We start from the raw sequence: 21,095 nt of genomic DNA, 5'->3' as shown, positions 1-21,095 counted from the left end.
ATATCAATTGAGTATATTTCATAATAGTTTAACAGTACTTAATCTGTACAATAGGATTTAAGTTAAAAACCTATCGAGTAGACTTCCACGAAAGAGAGGTGTGTCACCATGGACAACTTAAGTACCAAGTCTTTTCTTAGCCAAAGTGTTCCTCAACTAGTTTTTAACAAATTTCATATAATATTAACAGAAATTCAATACAACAAACACCTATGTTTTTCATTAACAATATTCACACAGAATTTCAAGAATACTAAATCATAATATAAAAGCTTAAAAATGTTAGCTCCCCCTACCTCTATTCCAGACTTATGTTCTCTCTCTACTTCTTGGTGCAAAATTCCCCTCCCCCTTGCTTGGTATTTATAGGCCAAAACTCTCATTCCCTTTATTTAATTAGGTTTAATACCCAATTTTGTCCCCACTTTAGTTCGAAAATCTCAAGTTAGTCCCTTTTTAGAAATGTAAGTGCAATGGATCCTTACTTGTAATTATTTGAGTCTAATGAGTCCCTTCCGTTAAATAGAAGGAAACAGAGTTAGTGGACTGATGATGTGGCAGTTGTCATTGGTGAGGTGTCAAGACGCAATTGTGTGTGTGCTTACGTGGTGTTAGGGTTCCCATTTTCAAATTGGGTTTTATTAAAAATTGGGGATAAAATGATTTGGGGGTGATTTGTTCGAGATTAGGGCATGTTCGTGTGCGAGGAAGAAGACAGAGGCAGTGATCACAAATATTAATCTACTACTGGAGGAGCCATCTTGCGGAGTTCAAAGCAGAGACACTCGTAATCGTGGTTGGCCTCGGTGCCGCCCTTCCAGGGCAGGCGGTCAATTTCAGCAGAGGCATCAGGGGAGGGAGCGGAGCCGAAGCGGTGAATCTGCAAATCGAACTCCATGGCCTTCTTGAGGCCCTTGCATCCGGAGCGCTGACAACGACGGGATCGGGGGCCGCAACAGAAGTCGGCGGCGGCAAGGGAAAGGGCGAAAAAGAGGAAGAAGGGGAGGAGGTAGGAGAGAGGGAGGGAGGGAAGGAGGAGGGAGAGGGAATGGAAGATGTATGAGAAATAGGAGGAGAGGAGGAAGGCCCCTGAGAAGAGGACGAGGAGCAGAATGAGAAGGTCCAAGGTTGCTGAGGGAGAGTGCTTGCAGTTGAACACATTGTTGTGATTATGGTGCTTGCAGTTGCACACAATGTCACTGTAGCGACCTGCCAGAATGATTGAAATGGTTGTTGGCACAAATGTATAGAGCAATGTGTGGAATTGAAAGAGATAAGGAATATGAGAAAAATATCTCCCAGTTGTTTTGCTTTTTAGTTGTAATAACATATGTTTTGGAAAGAGAAATTCCTGAGGAGAAATGTAGAATAGTTTTAGAAAGCAAATTTTGAAGCTAAGAAATGAGAAGAGCATCCAGCAGGTCTTACATTTCCTCCTCCCATCTGAGGAACAAGAGAGCTGGGAATTAGTACAGTTGTTCCTAGCATCACCAGGTAATGTTGGAAACCAAGTAGGATTGCCTCCGCTTCATTAGCAAATGGGAACCCTAACACCACGTAAGCACGCACACAATTGCGTCTTGACACCTCACCAATGACAACTGCCACATCATCAGCCCACTAACTCTGTTTCCTTCTATTTAACGGAAGGGACTCATTAGACTCAAATAATTACAAGTAAGGATCCATCCACTAACTCCGTTTCCTTCTATTTAACGGAAGGGACTCATTAGACTCAAATAATTACAAGTGAGGATCCACTGCACTTACATTTCTAAAAAGGGACTAACTTGAGATTTCCGAACCGACTCATTAGACTCAAATAAATAATTACAAGTAAGGATCCATTGCACTTACATTTCTAAAAAGGGACTAACTTGAGATTTCCGAACCAAAGTGGGGACAAAATTGGGTATTAAACCATTTAATTATTATTTATTATTTTATTTTTTGGAGAATGTATTTTACTAGGTTTGATTGAACCCATGTCCCAAGTGTTACAAAATGTTTACCATCTAAGCTACTGTAAATTTTTGTTTAACTTATCACGTTTTATTTATATAAGCTTATTAATTATATTTTCTATTCACAAAGAAATTTATTACTACTAGTAATAAAATCGTTACTATTAAGATAAATATTTTTCATAGGTCTTATATTTGACGTCCACCACCGTGGGACCCAAACCCACGACCACAAGGTTAAATTACAAATAAAAATGCAAAGAAATATAAACGAGGTAATGAACCACTCACCAAATAAAATAAATAAAAAATAAATTATAATAAGATTAAAATGACATCACTAAATAAATATGAATGAAAATAAAGTTATGGAAAATCTTACTAGATAAAATAAATTGGAATGATAAAAATAAATGAAAATGAGGTTTAGAACACTTGACTCTATAGAATAGAAAATAATTACAAATGAAGATAAAGTTACGAACATCTCAACCAATAAAAAAAATCTCAATAGTAGGATAAATATATAAATAAGATTAGTAACACTTTACTAAATAAATCAAATATGAAAGTAGCTATAATAGATATGAGATTAGAAACACATTAGATAATAAAAATAAATCTCGATAAGAAAAATGAATTTATAAATGAATTAATAATATCTCATGAAAAAAATAAAATACGAAAGTGAAAACAGTGCATACGATGTTGCAGATTCGATGCGTAAGAGTGAAAAATTGAGAAGAGCTTTAAACATTTCACTTGAGAGACAAGCCTTGTGAGATAAACTTTTAAAGGTGTGGTTGTTGGATGCGCAGGAGATGAGAAGAAGGATTTTTGGTAGAGAAAAAAATTGTTGTTTAGAGGCCCTGGTTACAAGTATGGGCCATGGAATAAGGTACAGTCCCAGAAAACTTCACATGCATAGCAATTTTGTATGTGACCAATCACATGGCGCAGGTATATATGTCTGTGATACTAGGAGAACCAGTGCCCACTATCCACATTCTCATCATGCCATCCCTCACTTCTTATAACGTATGCTATGGCCCTACCTATCATCTTTTTCTCTCGCACAATTCCCCATGTAACCTTCATCAACCCTTCACACTTCCATTCGAGACTACCATTCACTCAAGATCAAACACTACACCGGAAACACCCACAGATAATTCAATACACTGTAGCTTATAGGAGTAGGCTTGTGGGAGACGCAGAATAACTCTACAAAACGAGTGGCGGCGATTCCAACTTGTCAGATGCACCATATCTAACTTTCCCACCTAGGCCCACCACAAAAACGTACTACGTTAACCTTAATAATGTCTTCGAAATCCTGTTTTTACTATTTTTCATTCTATAAATACATACTTTTTACTTATCAAATAACAACAATATTTTACTTTCTTAAACAAAATATTAAATAAGGTGTTGTCAAACAATTTACGCAGACGTTATGTTAGTGATGACTGACGTCAATGCTTGTTGGGTTGAGAGTTTTGACTTTAGAATTTACGCTTAATTATACGTTTAGTCCTCCCAAAATTTTAAGTGTGCGATGTTGACTAGCATAGTGAGTTTTGTTTACACACCCACTTTTACTACATTATAAAAAATATATTAAATTTAAAATGACTCCTAGGATTAAAATATATTCTTCAATCTTAATATAATAAGTTAAAGCTTTAAGTTATACAAGCATTATATCATTTGAACCGATAAACATAATGTCCAGGTTTACCGTGTTCATTATTTCCCAGCGTTACTGTTTTACGCAATTGCGGCTTTTTCTTTCTGGATTCCATCGTTACTAACTACACCCAATGTTAACACAACACAAAAAAAGGTTAAAAAATTTCTTTCACTGCATTATCTATTCTTACCGAAATTTTGTCTCGTGTGAGGTTAACTAGCCGGTCTTTGGAGCGAATGTGAATTTTAATTTGTTAAAAAAAAAAATCCACCTCCACTAACTTCATCCTTAAGGTAATAAAGAGTATTTTGTGATTATAAAAATAAAGAATAAATATTAAATTAGTGTACTTTATGTTATCATGTATTTATAAATTTTTTCGGATATGTTAATATAACAATAATTAAGATAAACTTAAAATATAACAATAGATTAATAAATATAATAATTAGATTCAATTTATTATAACTTGATTTTTGTTTATATTATAATAAATATATTTTTTTTCTGTGTTAATATTACATAAATATCATGTTTATTAGTCAATTTTGAATTTGACAATAATAATATATTTTGGATTGGATAGGTGCAAAGGCTTCTTGAACTTGAAAGTAAATAATTTTTACAAGTAGATGAAGTTATTAAATCAACAAATTTATATGTTATTTTTAACTTTTTTATATGCTACTTTTAGCTTTTGGACAAGTTGTATGCTCATTTTGACACATAATTGAATTGTACTTAAACACTTATATTACCATTTTTTTTATGCTTAATTTATACGAATTTTTTTCAAGTAACTCTATAGTCGAACATTCGTAAGTTCATAATTGGACACTTATAAGTCTATGGTCGGACACTCGTAAGGTACTTAGAATATTTTCTAAGTAGCTCCATGGTTTGATACTCATGCTTAAATATACTGAGTCGTCACATATTTTGATGTTCATATTCAGATTTACTCAGTAGTTACATCTTCAAGAACTAAGATTTATCGAGTATTCGCAAGTTTAGACATTGGACTTGAATTTATCAAGTAATTACAAGTTTCAGACGCCAGATTCGAATGTATCAAGGGTCATAAATTTGGATGTTGAGTTTATATCTACCTAGTAGTCACAAGTTCAAACGCTATTCATATACTTATGAAACATAAAGTGTGTTCGAACGTTATTCATGTACTTATAAATATAAAGTGTAATATTAAATAAAATGAAAAATTTATTAAATGTATATGTGGTGTGCCTCACCAAGACCTTGTCCGACAAAACCCGCCTTATAAAAAATCCAGCTGAAGAGAGATTCAATTTATTATAATCAAGATTTTCTTTATTATCATAAATATTATCAGTTCCTTAATTTTAAGGAAGTTAATATTTCATACAGATCACACACTTAGATTTTATATTTATTAAATAATTCTAATTCTGGTAATAATAAATTATTTTAGAACAAATAGATATATTATCTTTTTGTTGTCATCGTGCGTTGCTGTTACTTCATTATAGTAACTGCATCTTCATTTCCACGGTTTCTTCGTAGTCACTGCATCTTCATTTCCGCTAAAGAAGAAAAAAAAATTGTTCCAAAAAAAAATTGTTCTAAAAGATTTGTTGTGAAACTCGTTATATGAAAAATTTGTTCAAAAGATATATTCTAGTAGAATGAAGGTAACATTCACGTTCCATAACGCTTGTACTGGAAATTTTGTTCTAAAAAGCTTATTTTGAAATGTATTTTATATGTTTCAGAAAGTTTATTTTAACATTTCTATTTCAGAAATTCTGTTATGAAAATACTATTTTTAAAATCCTAAAGACTTCTGAAACAGGTAATCTAGAAGCCAATTTTATGAGAACAAAATGATCTTTTTTAAAATTATGAAGGTGTAGCTTGAAATTATGGGTGCAGGAAGAAAAGGCCGCAAGTACTCAATCTCACTATTCATAAAAGTGGGCTTGGGATAAGTTAACAAAGTCCATTGGGCCGGTCCTTAAACAAGTCACCACAATCTTCACTACTCTCCAACTTTCAACAAACTATAATACACCAAGCAAGAACTTACGAGTTAGCTGCTACTCAGGTCTCTGATAGTGGGAGATAAATTTTAAACCGTTAGATCCTTTTTCACTTTTAAATCAACGGTTCACTTTTATGCACGTGTCAGAGTTTCTCACCATTCACTCGCTTCCTTAAAACCTCTCTCATCCACGCGTCGCGCAGACACTGGTTCCAACTTCAAACCTTGGTCGTGGTGTGTGGTGATCGCCACCGCCCACGGTTGTCCTAAAGGCGGCGCCGTTATGACATCATGAGTGTCTCCGGTGACGTCACGGCGGTCACGTGGAACATTTTGCATTCTTGGACGGCGATAGTACATTTAGTCGGTGACGAAACAGCAACACAACAATCTTATATCTTCTTATATTATATACATCAACTTCAATCACTCTTCAGCCTTCGAATAAGAACAATGTTTGAAGATCGATAAATGACACACTAAAAATTACATTTCAAAAGCAAATATTTGGCTCCCACTCCATGATGTATTATCGTCACAACGTTATTTTCTGTCTTCCAACATTATAACCAAAAACAAACACAAATCTTAATGTGTTTCTATTTCTTTTCACTTACTAAAATTAACTTCAACTTTTTTCTTTTCTTTTTTATTATTAAAAACCTATAATCTATAAAGACAAATGTTCATGCCTAAAAACATTCTCTACAGTATACTTTCTCATACTATGTATACATTCACGGAATATTATGTACTAATATAGAAAATACTAATGAATTACTAACATTTTTAAATTATACCACACAAATTATTTATCAGAAATATGAATACAATTTATATTTTAAAAATATTTGTTTAGTATGAATTAATTATGTAAGTATTGCATAAAGTAAACCACAGTTATTACGATGAGCGTGAATTGAAAATTTTAAATTCCGATTCAGATCTAAAATTAAATCAGAGTCATATTTAAAAAAATAGTTTAAACTTTTATAAATTCAAATCTAAATAATTAAATTGAAATCTCAAATTTTAAAATTAATATCTTTTGAAAAATTGGTTTATATCTAAAATAATTTAAAACTATCACATATTTTCTAAAAATAACTTTTAGAATAAAACTTTATCAGAATCTTGCATTTTCTTAAGATATTAGTGTTAGAAGTTAAAAATACATAAACTAAAATTAAATCCTCATTCATATTTTTCTAAAAAAACAATTTGGTTTTTAAAAATCGAAAATCTAAACAATTGGATTAGATTTTAAAGACAAATTTATATTTTCTAGCATAACATGGTTTAAATTTTTATAATGTTTGTCCTACATTTTTTGTGTTTTTCTTTTCAGAAAAGGTATTTCACATTTATTAAGAATTGAAAAGGGAAAACATAAAATATTACATAAAAATATTTTAATTTTGTTATTTTCTTGTTCCACACTAAATAAAAAAATATAACATGTAATATCATGCAAAGAGGAGTATATTTGAACGATATATATAAATAATTGTGTGGGGTTTTGTTTTCTCAGTATTCATAAATTGGAATACGATCGAAATATAAATATTTTTGAATATAAAGAATATGATATCTGTACTAATAAAATTGTTTAACGGATGACATTGAAAGAATCATAAAAGGGAAAGTTAGGAAGAATCTACATTCACCTACGTCAGTCACTAATTTCTTTATTATTATTACTTTTATAAGTTTTGATTGATAGATGCATTTTGAGTTGGTATCTTAGTGACATCAGTACTCATGAAGTGAGAAGATACATGTAAGTTGCATGAAAGTGTAAGTGCTTGGGTGGTGGTTGCAAAAAGTTACAAGATTCTTGTTACGAGTTCTCAACATTGTTCATTGGTTCATCATATATAAGGAAATCCACAATGTCATTTCTATCAAGGCACGTCATCTAACATAAAAGGAAATCCACATTGTTCATCTTCTCAAGGATCTATAATCCGACCAAAACAATCATTCTACTTCTTAACAATAATGTTTTATGTCTTTTTATCTTGCTCTTCTATAGTGTCACTCAATATTTTTGTAGGGATAACTAGGTTTAGAGTATTGTACAAATTATCTTAAACTTTTTTTAGCACCAGGTTGTTCATCCTTGTGAATTTTGTTTTGTTCTGTTAGATATCATTTAAATGGATTAATATCTGAGTTTTGTTTTTTATTTTATTTGTGCAAAGTTAATACGGGTAGGTTGAGAATATTTGGGTTGGAAGTATGGAGGTTTTTTATAATTTGAAAATGCCAACAACTATTAAATTAGTTAAAATATCAACACGACAGCACAATGCTGTTTGGCCTAGAAAAGGAAACAAGGTTTACCCAAAAATACAAATCAATGAACATTAAGCTTAATTAAGGACTGATGTGATGGTGTACTACGTCAGAAACTAAAAGTGCGTTTTTGTGAAAATATTTTTTATTCTTAATTGATTCCAATTTACAATGGTCATTTTTTGCTTTACAAATTCTCAAGATTAATATATATATATATATATATATATATTAGAAAGGTAATTCAAATTATTTGTGACAATTAAAAATGAGAAAATGTTTTCTAAATAGTTATAATATTTATACGAAGAAATTTATATGAAATAATATCTAACTTTTGTTGATTGGGAAGATTTTTTAATATTGATATGTTGATTTTGTAAATCTTTATATAAGTTGAGATTATTTTGCAGAGTTTGGTTTGATAAATTTAATCATATTATTTGACTTATAGTGAGATAAATTTAGAATATATAGGAAAATGTAAGAAGTATAAATTTTGATAACGAGGATCAAATTGTAATATACAAATGATTCAAACCTCGTATTATGAATCAATTTTGTAAAATTGCTTAAAGTTCATCTTTAATATTATAATCATTTAAAATTTATCTTAAGAAAAATTGTTGTTGATTAGATTTATTATATCATTTACTATTAGATCGCTTTAAATCACCATAGTCTTACAATATATATATTTTAAATGTAAGGAAATACATAAAGATTAAAACAAAACTAATAAATAAATAATATTATATGAGTTTCTTGACATAATAAGTGTATATAACTGACCTAAAATATATTATTGTTAGACCTAAAATCATTCGACAAGCATGATATCTATATTAAATAATCATTGTTGGTGGACTTCTTTCTTGTTTACAACTCGAGCCTCATATACTTGACAATAGGAATTCAGTCCGCTTCCTTCAACCATGAGGTGTCTTTTAAGATAAAGTCGTGACTGCATTTCAGTTTCTAAACTAGACAATATTTCAATAATGCAATGATTAATCCTAAGAACATCTCGACTCGAAATGATAATGGATTAGGTCAGACACAAATAATGTCTACCCTTTACCTATCCCATTACCCATCCCATTATTATCCGTGAAATACTCGTTTAAAAAATATCCGTAAATACCCACAAAATTTTAGAAAAGATATTTTATAAATTTCTAAACTAAAATTACAAAAAATATAAATTATAAAATAAATTAAATTAAACATAAATTAAATTTAAATTTTAATTATAACTGAATGGCGAGCGTCACTTATCCCATTACAAACTTCTTCGTTAGTTATTTTAGGCTTGGGCTTGTGGGCCTGTGTACCTTATGACTATTCGGTCAACCATAGACCAGATTATTAGTTGTATTGAAGACGCACCAATAAACCTCCACTAGGACCAAATGATCGAGGAATCAATTTGATCGGCCAATGGTCAAGACAATTAACTCTACTATTGAACATCTTAAAGGTAAGTATGATTACCAAGAATTAGACCGTAATTATATCGTTGCTAATCAAAAGCTCACTCCAAAATATATAAATATAGATTTAAGGTAAGAAGTAAGTGATTTACATTTACTGTATCATTACTATCTGAGTTGTCAAACATTGAGTTGAGTTTGACATCGAAATGCCTTCTACATTACCTTATGAACGATTTTGGACAAACGGTGACAAAAATGAGTGCAGTTGAAAATAGTTTTGGACACTTAGAAAAACTATTGAACATTAGATTATTGATGTCAACCCTATATTTAAAAAAAAAAAACTATTAATAAGGTTACATTTATATAGTATATAACTTACTTTTCAAGGTGAAATTTGAGAAGAAAAATGAATAATACCTGTTAGAAAAATTATAAGAATGAACTCTTTAAATGATAGATGAAGAAGAGAAAATTAATATCTAAAGAACAAAAACTATATACTTTAAAGAGAGACATAACAAAACCAAATATAATTGATTAATGAAACAATCTCAAAACATTGGACCGTCTAAAACATAGTACAATTTAGAAACTTTAACAAAATTTTACTAACTAATCTTCGCAAATTATATCAGAATTATCATAAGTTTATAGTTTAACTTAATAATACCATTCGAGAAGAAAATAGCAAGCCATGTTGAAAAATAAAAATAAAAATTAAAGAAATTAGGTATTGGAAATAAACGAGGGTTGCTCTTGATTTTGTGATGACCTCACTGTTGCATGCAGTTCAAATTTCTGCACACCTAATCTTCCTATGTAATACCCACTTGTAATTTTTATATTAATTATTTAATATTTAATATTTATTTCTAGAAGGAAAAAAAAGAAAAAAGACTGAGACGGCAAGCAATCCCTTTGTGTGCATACTGTAGGAATTGCCAGTGTGGTCACTTGCCACTCACTCAGGACAAAATCAAACAATTGATTATTTTAAAATATAAATGTATTTTACAATTTTAAAAAATCATTTAACTATTTTATTTTATTTTATTAATTTTCGCCATCAGTTTAAATCTCAAGACAACGCTAATCTAAAAAGGTAGGTACGAGTAAAACCAGCTTGGCACAGCAGAAAGTAGAACTGAGAATCAATGAGGCTTCAAAAAGACGTGGTTTTTGCAAAATGTGCGCCATTTAAACGCAATTGGAACTAATATATTAATCTCAGTAATTAACAATAATATATAAAGCCACCTAATGCTAATTCTAATGTTAATGATAATACCATTTTCTAGTTGTGGCTGCTTACAACTTACAACATTGTAGGCAGTGTCGTACATACACACATATATCATATTCTTATTATGTTATTGCTATGCATGAATAAAAACAAGCAATATCCCAATGTTCCACAATAATTAAAATATATTTGTAATTTTGTTCTCAAATATAGAAGAAGACTCTGTCTCTGTCTCTGTATCTGTCTTTGTCCCTGTTCGTCTCCCTGAAGGAATCGCTAAGGATCACATTCTTTTCAAGTTTAATTTCTGCTTCTGGGCACCTCTAAAAGTTCTCTGCTTTTTTAGGGTTCCTTTGATTCTTAATTGGATTGCAATTGGGTGTCTCACTCTGCTTTGCCCAATTGATGCCACTGTAGTTGTTCATGGTAAGACTCATTAGCAGCATGCGATTTTGAATAGAATATCAAGGTGGATCTTTTTTTCTTCGGAAATGATGAACACAGGTGGGGGGTTTGTTGAAACAAGTGTTTTTTCTGGGTTGGGGATTGTATCATGTTGGAAAATTAGTTCAACTTGTGTGTTGGAATGAATTCGGACAAAGTTTTTTTTTGGGTGGTGGGTAGGTGTGGTGTTAATATAAATTCTGAAATCCAAGGTTTTATGTGATTTTCATTAATCCAATGGTGCATTTTTCTCGTTAGTTTAAAAAAGTTTCGATCTCTGGAGCTTTTATTTTTGTCATTACTGTTTTCCTGATTTATCGGTGGCTTTAGTGACAGTGGTGTGAAGCTGTGACAGGACATCAATTAGTGCAAGAAAGAGATATAAAAAATGCCAATGTTCCTTTGCGTTTCTGCAATTGTAGCTTGTTTGGATTTCTTTTCGAAGCCCTTACTCAACTCATGATTCTCACTTTTTGCAAACTTTTCTCCTGCTATCTTCTCCAATTTTATGAGCCGAAACTTTTTCCTTGAAGTTTCTTTACCCTGAGGAAGTTCTCATGCGGGTTGTTGCTTATGTTGGGTTTGTGTTGTTGGTGTAACGAGGTGCACGGGGGGAGTGTTACCTTTAGTTTTACTATCACCAATTCACTATTCATGCCTATTACAATCTTTTGAAACCTTTCCCTTGTCATCCCAATCAAGAATTGGCACGGACCACACTTGTCGTGTCTCATGCCGTTCTTGTGATCTAGTTGCTTTTATGTCTATATTTTTTTTTCCTCAACCTCACGTTTCTCCCTGTGAATTTTTGGAACAGAGAATAGCAGAACTTTTTACCTGACCAGTGAAGAGTGAACTGCCAGGGCAAACGACAAGGTTAGTTGGATAAATCCTTGGTGCTTATTTTTAATTACGAGTTAAGATTATGGAATGAGGAAAATAAATAAAGAAATCAGAATCATTATTGCTGCTGAAAATGGCCTAATAAAATAACTCAATGCTGTCAAATAAAGTAGATTTCAGTTTTAAAATAATATTGGAGAGCCCTGGTACAACTTAAAATGTATTGCCGCTCGTGAGTAACCTACTACCACTTCTTTGTTCGTTGACATTTAATTACTCATGTTAATGGCTTTTTACTGTTAGTTTACCTCTAAGTTTTGAGTATTCTCTAAGCTTTTTGAACTTTGATTGATGAACAGTGATCTTTGTTTCGCGAATAAATCTGAGACTGATACTTGTATCTCTTTGGTTCTTAATGTCAGAGACAATAGAAACTCGTTGTGTGCACAGAAGCACTAAATTTTTGGTGGTGATTCACTGTATCTTTTTTTGTATCAGCTGGTATAGTACTCAGGATATGGGCTGCTTCGTCTCCACTCCAAAGGATTCTAGTGGGAATAGAAGAAGACCAGGGAGTATTGGGGAGGTTTCTGTGTATGTTCCCGGTCTAAGAATTCCTAAACCTGTTGATTTTTCCCTGTCACTTGGTGATTACTTGTCCAAGAATATAGTGGAACGCCTGTCTGCGCTTAGAACTCGTATAGTTGTAATGGCTGGTCAAGAAGGGCCCACAATTACAAGAACAAAAAGGAAAAGTGCCACCCAACATGGTTAGTGCTAGCAAGGATGAATCATTTTATAGTGAATGAGTTGCTCAAATTTAATGATGCATCACACAATTTCATCCTCAGGAGGTTCAACATTGGCTGATCTTCAGCAGGCTCTTGAAGACTACTTGCCAGTACTTTTGGGATTAGTCGAAAATGGTAAAACATGTTTTAGCCTATTCATACTTGATGAATGTTCTCTCCACAATTTGTCCTGATTAATCACTTATCTTTATTATGCAGGAAGCCATTTACAATACAAAATACAATTTGGTTGGGTGAATCAAGAGGATGATGCAGAGGTAATCCCTACTTTTTTGATTCATGTGTTTCTGCTTTGATTTGTATGTTTATCTGTATACAATATAATGCTGATATTTTTCTATCTGCTCCACTTTTTGTTTGTTTGCTGCTGCAACTGCTTTTTTCCAGGAAACAGCCATGTCAAATGCCTGGTATGAGGTGTTGTCAGTTTTGCACTTGATGGCTATGCTATCATTATCACAAGCCAATTTATTACTTCTTCCCAGAGCGTCCACTGATGGTCATCAGCCAAAAGTATCAGAAGGTATTAAGATTTTTTTTGGCACATGTCAACATACTCCTTGTAACTTGCCTGGTAATCTTATTGGTTTTTACATCAAACAACCAAAATACATTGGATAAAAATAATTCCAATTGGAAACACCAGTAGAATATCTTGTGGTTTTCTGTTAATCTTGTTTCTGCTTTGTGTGTGTGATTTTGTGGTTACATGGAATCTGTATTCTTCAATGACTAGTGTTTACTAATTTATCCGTTTCTATTTGAAGTTTGACGAAAGAATATTCTCTCTTTCTTTTTTTGTTCTGTCTTGTTTTTTCATAGCCTATCAGTAAATAGTTCATTGCAGTTCTTGGTGTTCATGTCTAGTTATCATAATTTGGCATGGAAATTTCATCATCTTATTGACAGAATATTACAATATTTCATGAAATTTTTTTCACATGTTCACTATATATTGTGTTAGCTGATTAAATGGAAACAAATTTTTAATTGTCTTATATGCTGCAATGCTCTGTTTCTAATGATACTGCTTCACAGATACCTTTATGTATATTATTCCTATTGGGAAGTTTGAGCTTTTGGTTATTTACTGACAGAAAGCAGACGAGCTTCTGTTGATATCTTCCTAAAGGCAGCTGGGTATCTTGATTGTGCTGTAAGGCATGTTCTTCCACAGTTGCCTGCCGAACTCAGGTTTGTACACATGTAATATCATCAGTTGACTTCACAGTTTTTTGGAATCTAAACAACCATCTTTATTTTTATTTTCTTTTTATCACTCTTCTCACTGTTAATTTGATTTTAGGAGAAATTTACCAGTAGACCTCGCAGAAGGAGTTCTCCGAGCACTTTGTTTGCAAGCATTGGGGCAGGTATTATATTTTTTTGCCTTGAAAAGAATTATGAACTGAAAACCATTACAGTAATCGATGTTTCTTGAATGTTGTAAATATTTATGGAGCCAATCTTCTTATCCATCATTCTTTTGCGAAGTTATGTTGCATTTTCGAGAAATGATTAATGGAATTAGCTTTGCGAAGTTATTTATACATTTGCTATTAAAATCGGGAATGGACCAGGCCTAACTCAATCCAAGTATAGCTCAAAAGAAAGGATTACCCAAGTCAATATAAAAGATCCTTTGTCTTTTAGGCATTTTCTGGGACAGTGTGGAATCTTAATACATTCCCATTATGCACAAAGTTGGACATTTGGGATGTGGAGTTTTCAAGAGTGGATATTTGATGGTAGCCTAGCATCAAATAGGCTGTAATATTAAATCACAAATCCACTACTTAAAATGCTTAAGTTGTTTGAAGGAGGCTCATTAATGTTTTTTGTACTTTTTAAATTTCTTACTCTAGTCTACCTTGTACTGAAATTTGCTTTATATTTAGAAGAATATGGGAATGTCTGGTCAAAAGTGTAGACTACTTACTCACAAACTAAGACTTTGATACTTCCCCATAAACTAATTTGGCCTTAAGAATGGACTATGCTTGACTTAACCGCCAAAGCTTGCTTAAGTAAGGAATTGACACATTCTTGATGTCATAAACTTGACATATGTGAGTGCACCATCATTATTGGTGGGATAGGGCTTAGATATTCTTGGGAAGTGTGAGTTTTAGGTTTAACTTAATCTCACAAAACACCTTGTTACACCAAGGATTGAACATGGGTGATCGATAGTGAGTGACATGATATGGCCTAACAAACTTTGTTGGGATAAGCTCTGATACCATCTTATAAAGTGTGGGTTTTAGGCCTAACTGAATCTCACAACTGAGTTGTGGGGTGAGATTTGTATCCATTTGTATATCTTTAGTCGATATGGGATTGTCAATAAATATCTTATTTTAAACCAACTAACCTAGAAGCTTCGGCTATTGAGTGAGAATACATAAACGTTTACTATTTTTATAATGCTGACATCTATCTTAAAATTGCTCAAATCATTTGCTTTATGTTTAAGTTTGCTAGACTGCATTACTTAATAACAATACTACAATGCTTGAGTTTTTCTTCTTGTGAATAATAGTGGCATGTCACGGGAATTGTTATGCTTGATGTAAAGAGAATAATACAACGACAAACAACCTTGTTCTATTAGATGATGCAATGAGAAAATAGTAGAATTAATGACCAAATATTATAAGTCTAGTTTTATGCTTCGTATATTTTTCTATTCTTTTCTTTTATGAAGATAAAACTGCCATTGTAATCCGAGAAAAAGGGGTTATGGGCCCAAGATAATCTGTTCTTGCTTAGATTAGGCACATTTGCCAACAATGTGAGCACCATTCAAATAGAGGTTGAAGTAAAAATTCTGTGCTTGACAAATGCTTTTTTCACTTAAAATCTGTTACTATTCTTCAATTTAATCTTCCACATAGGTGGGCCATTCAAAGGTTTTTGGTCGAGCAGATTTCAGACATTTCCTCTTCCAAAAGCTTACAGAAATACTGAGAGTGGATATGTATAAATTTGCTCATAGTAAGGCTAGTAACATAAAATATTTCATTTTAAGCTTGTAGAAGAGTAATAGACAGAGTTCTTATGTTGAGTAATTGAATCTGAGAACCATGTGTTTGACTTTTCAGTATATTTGTTCATGCCTTTGTTGCCATAATCTAGGAGAATGAATTGGCAAAGGTGAAAATAAAGGAGTAATAATCAAAGAGTTTGATTTTTAGCAGGGCAATTGTTGAAGGAGATATTGTTACAGGGTGTATCCGCTGTTTTGTGACGGAGGTTAGGTAGACCAAAATTTTAATTAAATGATGGTGTTCGAGTCACTATGTTCTTATTGTGTGACTATAAATTATAGTTTTTAGTCTAGTGGTAAATTGTTAGGTTTCCTATCATAAATGGTGGAGAAAGATATGTTTGTCATTTTAGTATTTGCCTCAAATTTCAAGTCAACTCTTAGGTCAAATGATATTTAAATTATAAATTAAAATTTTATGAATTGAGGGTGAAATTTAAAGCTAACAACGGACAATAAGGGGGACATTGTGATTTGTGATTACAATCATTGTGTAAATCCCTGAGGGTTGCTATCATTTCAATTGAATTCATTTTGTAAATTGCTTTGGATTTTGTATTAATTACCATATATGATTAAAAGTTTTAGATCTAAAGATGCATTTTTCCATTTAAGAATTTGTGTAATTCAAAACCGTAGTTGAGTATATATGACTCTCCTACCTGGGGGTAATGCCATGTAAAACGTTAACAACACTGCATAGAAGACTGGAGAAGCGGTTCAATATATAGATTTAGATACCTTTCCCACACTCTCTATCTCATATCTATTTTGGGTATACTTGTTTGTTTTTCTGTTTTAATAGGGTGTAGATATCCAACTTGGAATGGCAATTGATAGTACCAAAGCCACTCTCGCAGTGAAGCGTAGACTTGCATGTGAGATGGTGAAATATTGGCAGCAGGTACAAATGCAGAGTTTTCAATTGCTATAATTAATGCATTTCAAATATTCATTGACATATCTAATGGAGTTATGGAAACCTTCATTTTATTGCTGGTGCATTTTATATTTGAACATTCCATACAAATTTCTCTTTCCTTTTTTCCAGGGTGGGGTGTGAGGTGTGTAAAGAATTCTAGAACCTAGGAGTTGTACTTGAGCATGTGACCTTTTCTATATAAATTCAAATCCAAATACAAGTTCTTTTAACTGTACAAATCTTAATTCAAATGTAGTGACTATCATTGTGTCCTGTGGAACAATTTCTTTTCTGGTTTTGCATTGTGTACGTTCTCTTAGAATAGATCCTGTTCCGTTGATAAATTTGTTGATTTCTTTCTAAAAGAATTTCAAAGCCAAGTAACTAACCTGCAGCTGTTCATTCTCAATTTATCTTTTATTCTTTTTCTTCCATACCCAATTTCTGATGGCATCTCCAACATGTTTCTCTTGGTTCTGGAACAATAGCATTTTTTCCCTTAGACAAATCTTTGTTTTAATTCTTTATACCCAGTATGAGTATGGATATGTGTTCATTAGTTTGCTAATGTGAGTGCATTTACCAGAATACATAACTTTATTCACCCTTTTCATTTTGCAGGCTCAAGATAATATTATGAACCTTCCATTAGCAAATGGTTGGGGTGAAAAACATCGTCTCTTTGTGAAATGGAAGTATGTTGAGGCAAAGGTTTGTGTTTTTTCTCCACAGTTATTTGTATCTTCCTGTTTTATTATTGTGAATTTCTTTATATAGTAAAAATAGAGTGGAATTTTGTGGTTACTGGCTGCCTTGTGCTTATAAATGCAGTTGAAGCTATTTGATTAATTTTTATATTTTATGCTCTTAATCTTACTTTATGAGACCTTGAACGGCACAGCTACTTTTGTATATGGTGTTTCTTTTGATTTTAGCATACTCATGCACAGTTTAGGAACAAGCAAAGAAGATGCCTTTGGCATAAGCAAGTGATGTGAAGTTATTCATATGTATATTGTAATGATTTCTAGGCTGCAGCATATTATTATCATGGATTGATTCTTGATGAGGGAAACACGGAGAAATCTCATGGAATGGCCGTAGCTGCTTTACAAGCTGCTGATGAGTATTTCAAAGAAAGTAAGAAGCTGTGTGAAGCATTTCATGCAGCACCCCCATTGTCAAGGTTATTCACAACATTCCCTTAAAGAAACTGATTTGTTTTTATACTGTTATGTTATGTTATCTTCAGAAAAAAAGAGTTATACTAATTTTAGAACCTCCTTGAGCCAATATTTAAATCACGAGTCATGTCTGATATATAAAATGTTAGCATCCTTAACTATGTTTATCCCTTTTTTTTTGAATGAATATGCGGTGAATTCCACTTCATCAAGTTATTTACGGGCTGAACCTAATCACTGAGATGTCATGCCAGGGTGTTGATTCATTCATCTTTCAAACTATAAGAAAACGTAGTAGAAATAGGCTAAAGAAGACTAATACTAAATTCTCCAAAGCAATAACTTCAAAAAATTAAAGGCCTTTTTTGAAATGTAAAAGAATTGGTTAATGATAAATTTTTTAATGTGCTGAGAAATTTGACTTTTTCTTATAAGTGCGATGTAATTTTATCATGAGTTTGGTGTAATTCTCCATGTTTTTTTTCCTTTTTTTTTTTTAATAAAATCTTCATATAATGGCAGCTATGCCTAGTATGAATTCATTTGAACGTTCTGTTAAAAGAGAAAATCATTTTTGGCTGTAGTATTATTTTTCATGGTCCATCTAACTGGCAGTAATGGTGCAGAAATCCACCTCTTTGGGGGACAATGAAATATCTTTTTGAGAAAATTCCAAAGGATACTTCAAGCAAGGTGCGAGTAAACCGTGATCTGTATACCTATGAGAGGTAAACTTTAGTGCATCAGTAAATTGTTGCATAAATGGAATTTCATAGTTGGTAATGATTCATGGTTAGTGAAAAGTGAAGTAGATGACTGATAAAATCATGCGTTTTTGTGTCAATGTTTATTACAGAATCATGGAAACAGCACCAACATTGCCTGATTTTGCCTTGGCTTTAAAACCAGATGAATATCAACTTCCTCAGGTTGATTCCTCTTGGAGAACAGAAAATGTGAAAGGGGGACAAAGTGGTGCCACAAATAATCTCAATGGATGATGACAAATGAAAATTGATTAAACCATATAAATTTGCAGATCTCAGATGTCAGCTTATCAGAAAAAATGATGCCAATCAACTTGAAGCTCAAAAGGGTGATTGTCCAATGCTTTGTCAATAGTTGAAAATTAACTATTTACCTTTTCCCTCGTTTTTTCTCCATAAATTGATTCCCTCCTCCACAATATTTGAAAAAAGAAGGCCTGCAAGTGGAAACAGAGCTTCAAGTTGGGTTAATGTAAATTGTTCACTTTAGGAAAAAAAAAAGGGTTTCCTTGCCAATACCCCAAATAATATGATCATTACTGTTTTGGTTATGCGTCAAATCAGTCAAATCCTCCATTTGTCAAACAAAGTTGTACAAGTGATTGTGTGTATAGACTTGTGCATTGCAGAGAAAATATGGTTGCCTTAAGGTTGTGTTAAAATTCGAACGAATTTATGACGTGCTAAGGTGATCTAGATACGTTAATAGCATTCTTGACAATTTAACAATATGAACTTGACATTATATCATATGAACTTGACATTATATCAAACATTGGTGCCATGTCTATATTCTATCAAACATTTTATCAAATAGTATTATAATAAAATTTGTTCAATGCATATGGAGGAGCATTTCCTTGTTTTAAATAACAACTTGAATTAGTAGGAATCCCTATATATATTCTAGATTAATTGTGGTTTTATTATTGCAAATAGTTTTATTCATATTTTTTGTATTTAATGAAATGTTAGAACTGCTATTCTGATTGCGCCACGTTAAAAATACTATCAGACTATTTAAAATATATTTATAGAAATTAAGAATTAGAGTGAGAATAATATAATAAAATTGGTTCCTACTGAGTACTACTTTGATGAAATCTTAAATATCAAAACAGCGTGGAATGGAGGGAACATATTGCACTTGTTAATGAATGATATGATAATTATGTATTTTAGAATTTAACATCTAAAGAGATTTCTTGTGTTTAAAAAAAGATTTTAATAATTATATAAGGTGATTTAAAATTTTTTACACATTCCATCAATTCAATTTATCATTGATATGAATTTTAAGATAGCTAATGTAAAATTGGACAAATTTAAATTTATCATGTTTTTCTTTATAGACAACAATATATAGTTACCTAAAATATAAATCGATTTGTCAGTTTTAAGTGGAACATTAATTATTGAAAGAGCAATGATATTTTAATAAAATTGGTTCAGTAAATGAAGTATTTAAGGTTGGTTTTAATCTATGAGGAGAAAAACTTCAAACTATAATCATTAAGGCATTAATTAAATTGAAGTAATTAAGCGAAAAGACTGAATTATGATTTTAATGATTATATAAGGTGATTGAAATTTTTTTACACATTCCATCTATTCAATTTATTATTGATATGAATTTTAAGATAGCTATTGTAAAATTGGACAAATTTATCATGTTTTTCTTTATAGATGACAATATGTTTACCTGAAATATAACTTGACTTCTCAGTTTTCAGTGGAACATTAATTATCGAGAGAGTAATGATATTTTAGTAAAATTGGTTCAATAAATGAAGTATTTAATGTTGGATTTAATATAAGGGGAGAAAAAACTAAAATATTTAAGGCTTTAATTAGATTGAAGTAATTAAGCGGAAAAACTGAATTATGAATGGAGTATATTTTTAACATTGTTGAAGTAATCCTTGTTTTGATTCATATTATATACTAGGATTACTGATACACAAGCAAGTGAAAGGACAATGAAGGCAATATCAACTTTATGTAGTATTGTCAAAACAGATCATTTGGCTCAATCCGGTTTGGTCCATCACGTGTTGACCACTTAGTAAACTAATCCAACCGAGTTCATTTATTAGCAAGTCGAAAAAATTCAAAATCGGTCCGACCTACCACGGGTTAGTGGGTTAAACAAGTTGAGTCATTGACTCACTTTATTATAATTTTTTAAAAATAAAAAAAGAATTATAATTTTTTTATAATTCAAATTTAAATAAATTTCACTCTAAAATTATGTTAAACTCCAAAGACAATTAAAAAAATAACATACAACTCAAATGTAGTCCAGAAGCAAACTCAAAAAGTAATAAATAAATTTATAATATTGATAATTTTTGTGTCACTTATCCATTTATAAGATTAGAGTTTTGAATAGATAAATTTATAATATTATCCATTTA

General features: G+C 31.6%; 2 protein-coding genes across 2 annotated transcripts; one reads left to right on the top strand and one right to left on the bottom strand.

The window, feature by feature from the left end:
* Positions 1 to 736: 736 nt before the first annotated feature.
* On the bottom strand, positions 737 to 3,769 carry LOC108325778 (uncharacterized). Its single transcript, XM_017558865.2, has 3 exons — positions 3,706 to 3,769; positions 1,429 to 1,547; positions 737 to 1,351 (listed from the first exon to the last, which is right to left on the bottom strand). Exons 1-3 carry the CDS (start codon positions 3,767 to 3,769, stop codon positions 737 to 739), a joined length of 798 nt encoding a protein of 265 aa, XP_017414354.2.
* Positions 3,770 to 10,772: 7,003 nt separating this feature from the next.
* Positions 10,773 to 19,340, top strand: LOC108326370 (uncharacterized). Its single transcript, XM_017559847.2, has 13 exons — positions 10,773 to 11,083; positions 11,919 to 11,977; positions 12,443 to 12,714; positions 12,796 to 12,870; positions 12,955 to 13,013; positions 13,144 to 13,279; positions 13,854 to 13,950; positions 14,063 to 14,129; positions 16,611 to 16,709; positions 17,349 to 17,438; positions 17,759 to 17,913; positions 18,538 to 18,639; positions 18,768 to 19,340. Exons 3-13 carry the CDS (start codon positions 12,462 to 12,464, stop codon positions 18,910 to 18,912), a joined length of 1,278 nt encoding a protein of 425 aa, XP_017415336.1. The 5' UTR covers positions 10,773 to 11,083; positions 11,919 to 11,977; positions 12,443 to 12,461; the 3' UTR covers positions 18,913 to 19,340.
* The last annotated feature ends 1,755 nt before the right edge of the window (positions 19,341 to 21,095 follow it).

This window comes from Vigna angularis, chromosome 3 (genome assembly GCF_016808095.1).
Source record: "Vigna angularis cultivar LongXiaoDou No.4 chromosome 3, ASM1680809v1, whole genome shotgun sequence".
Classification (NCBI taxonomy): domain Eukaryota; kingdom Viridiplantae; phylum Streptophyta; class Magnoliopsida; order Fabales; family Fabaceae; genus Vigna; species Vigna angularis.
The sequence above is the reverse complement of the archived record's forward strand: the minus strand, read 5'-3'. Positions and strand labels throughout refer to the sequence as shown.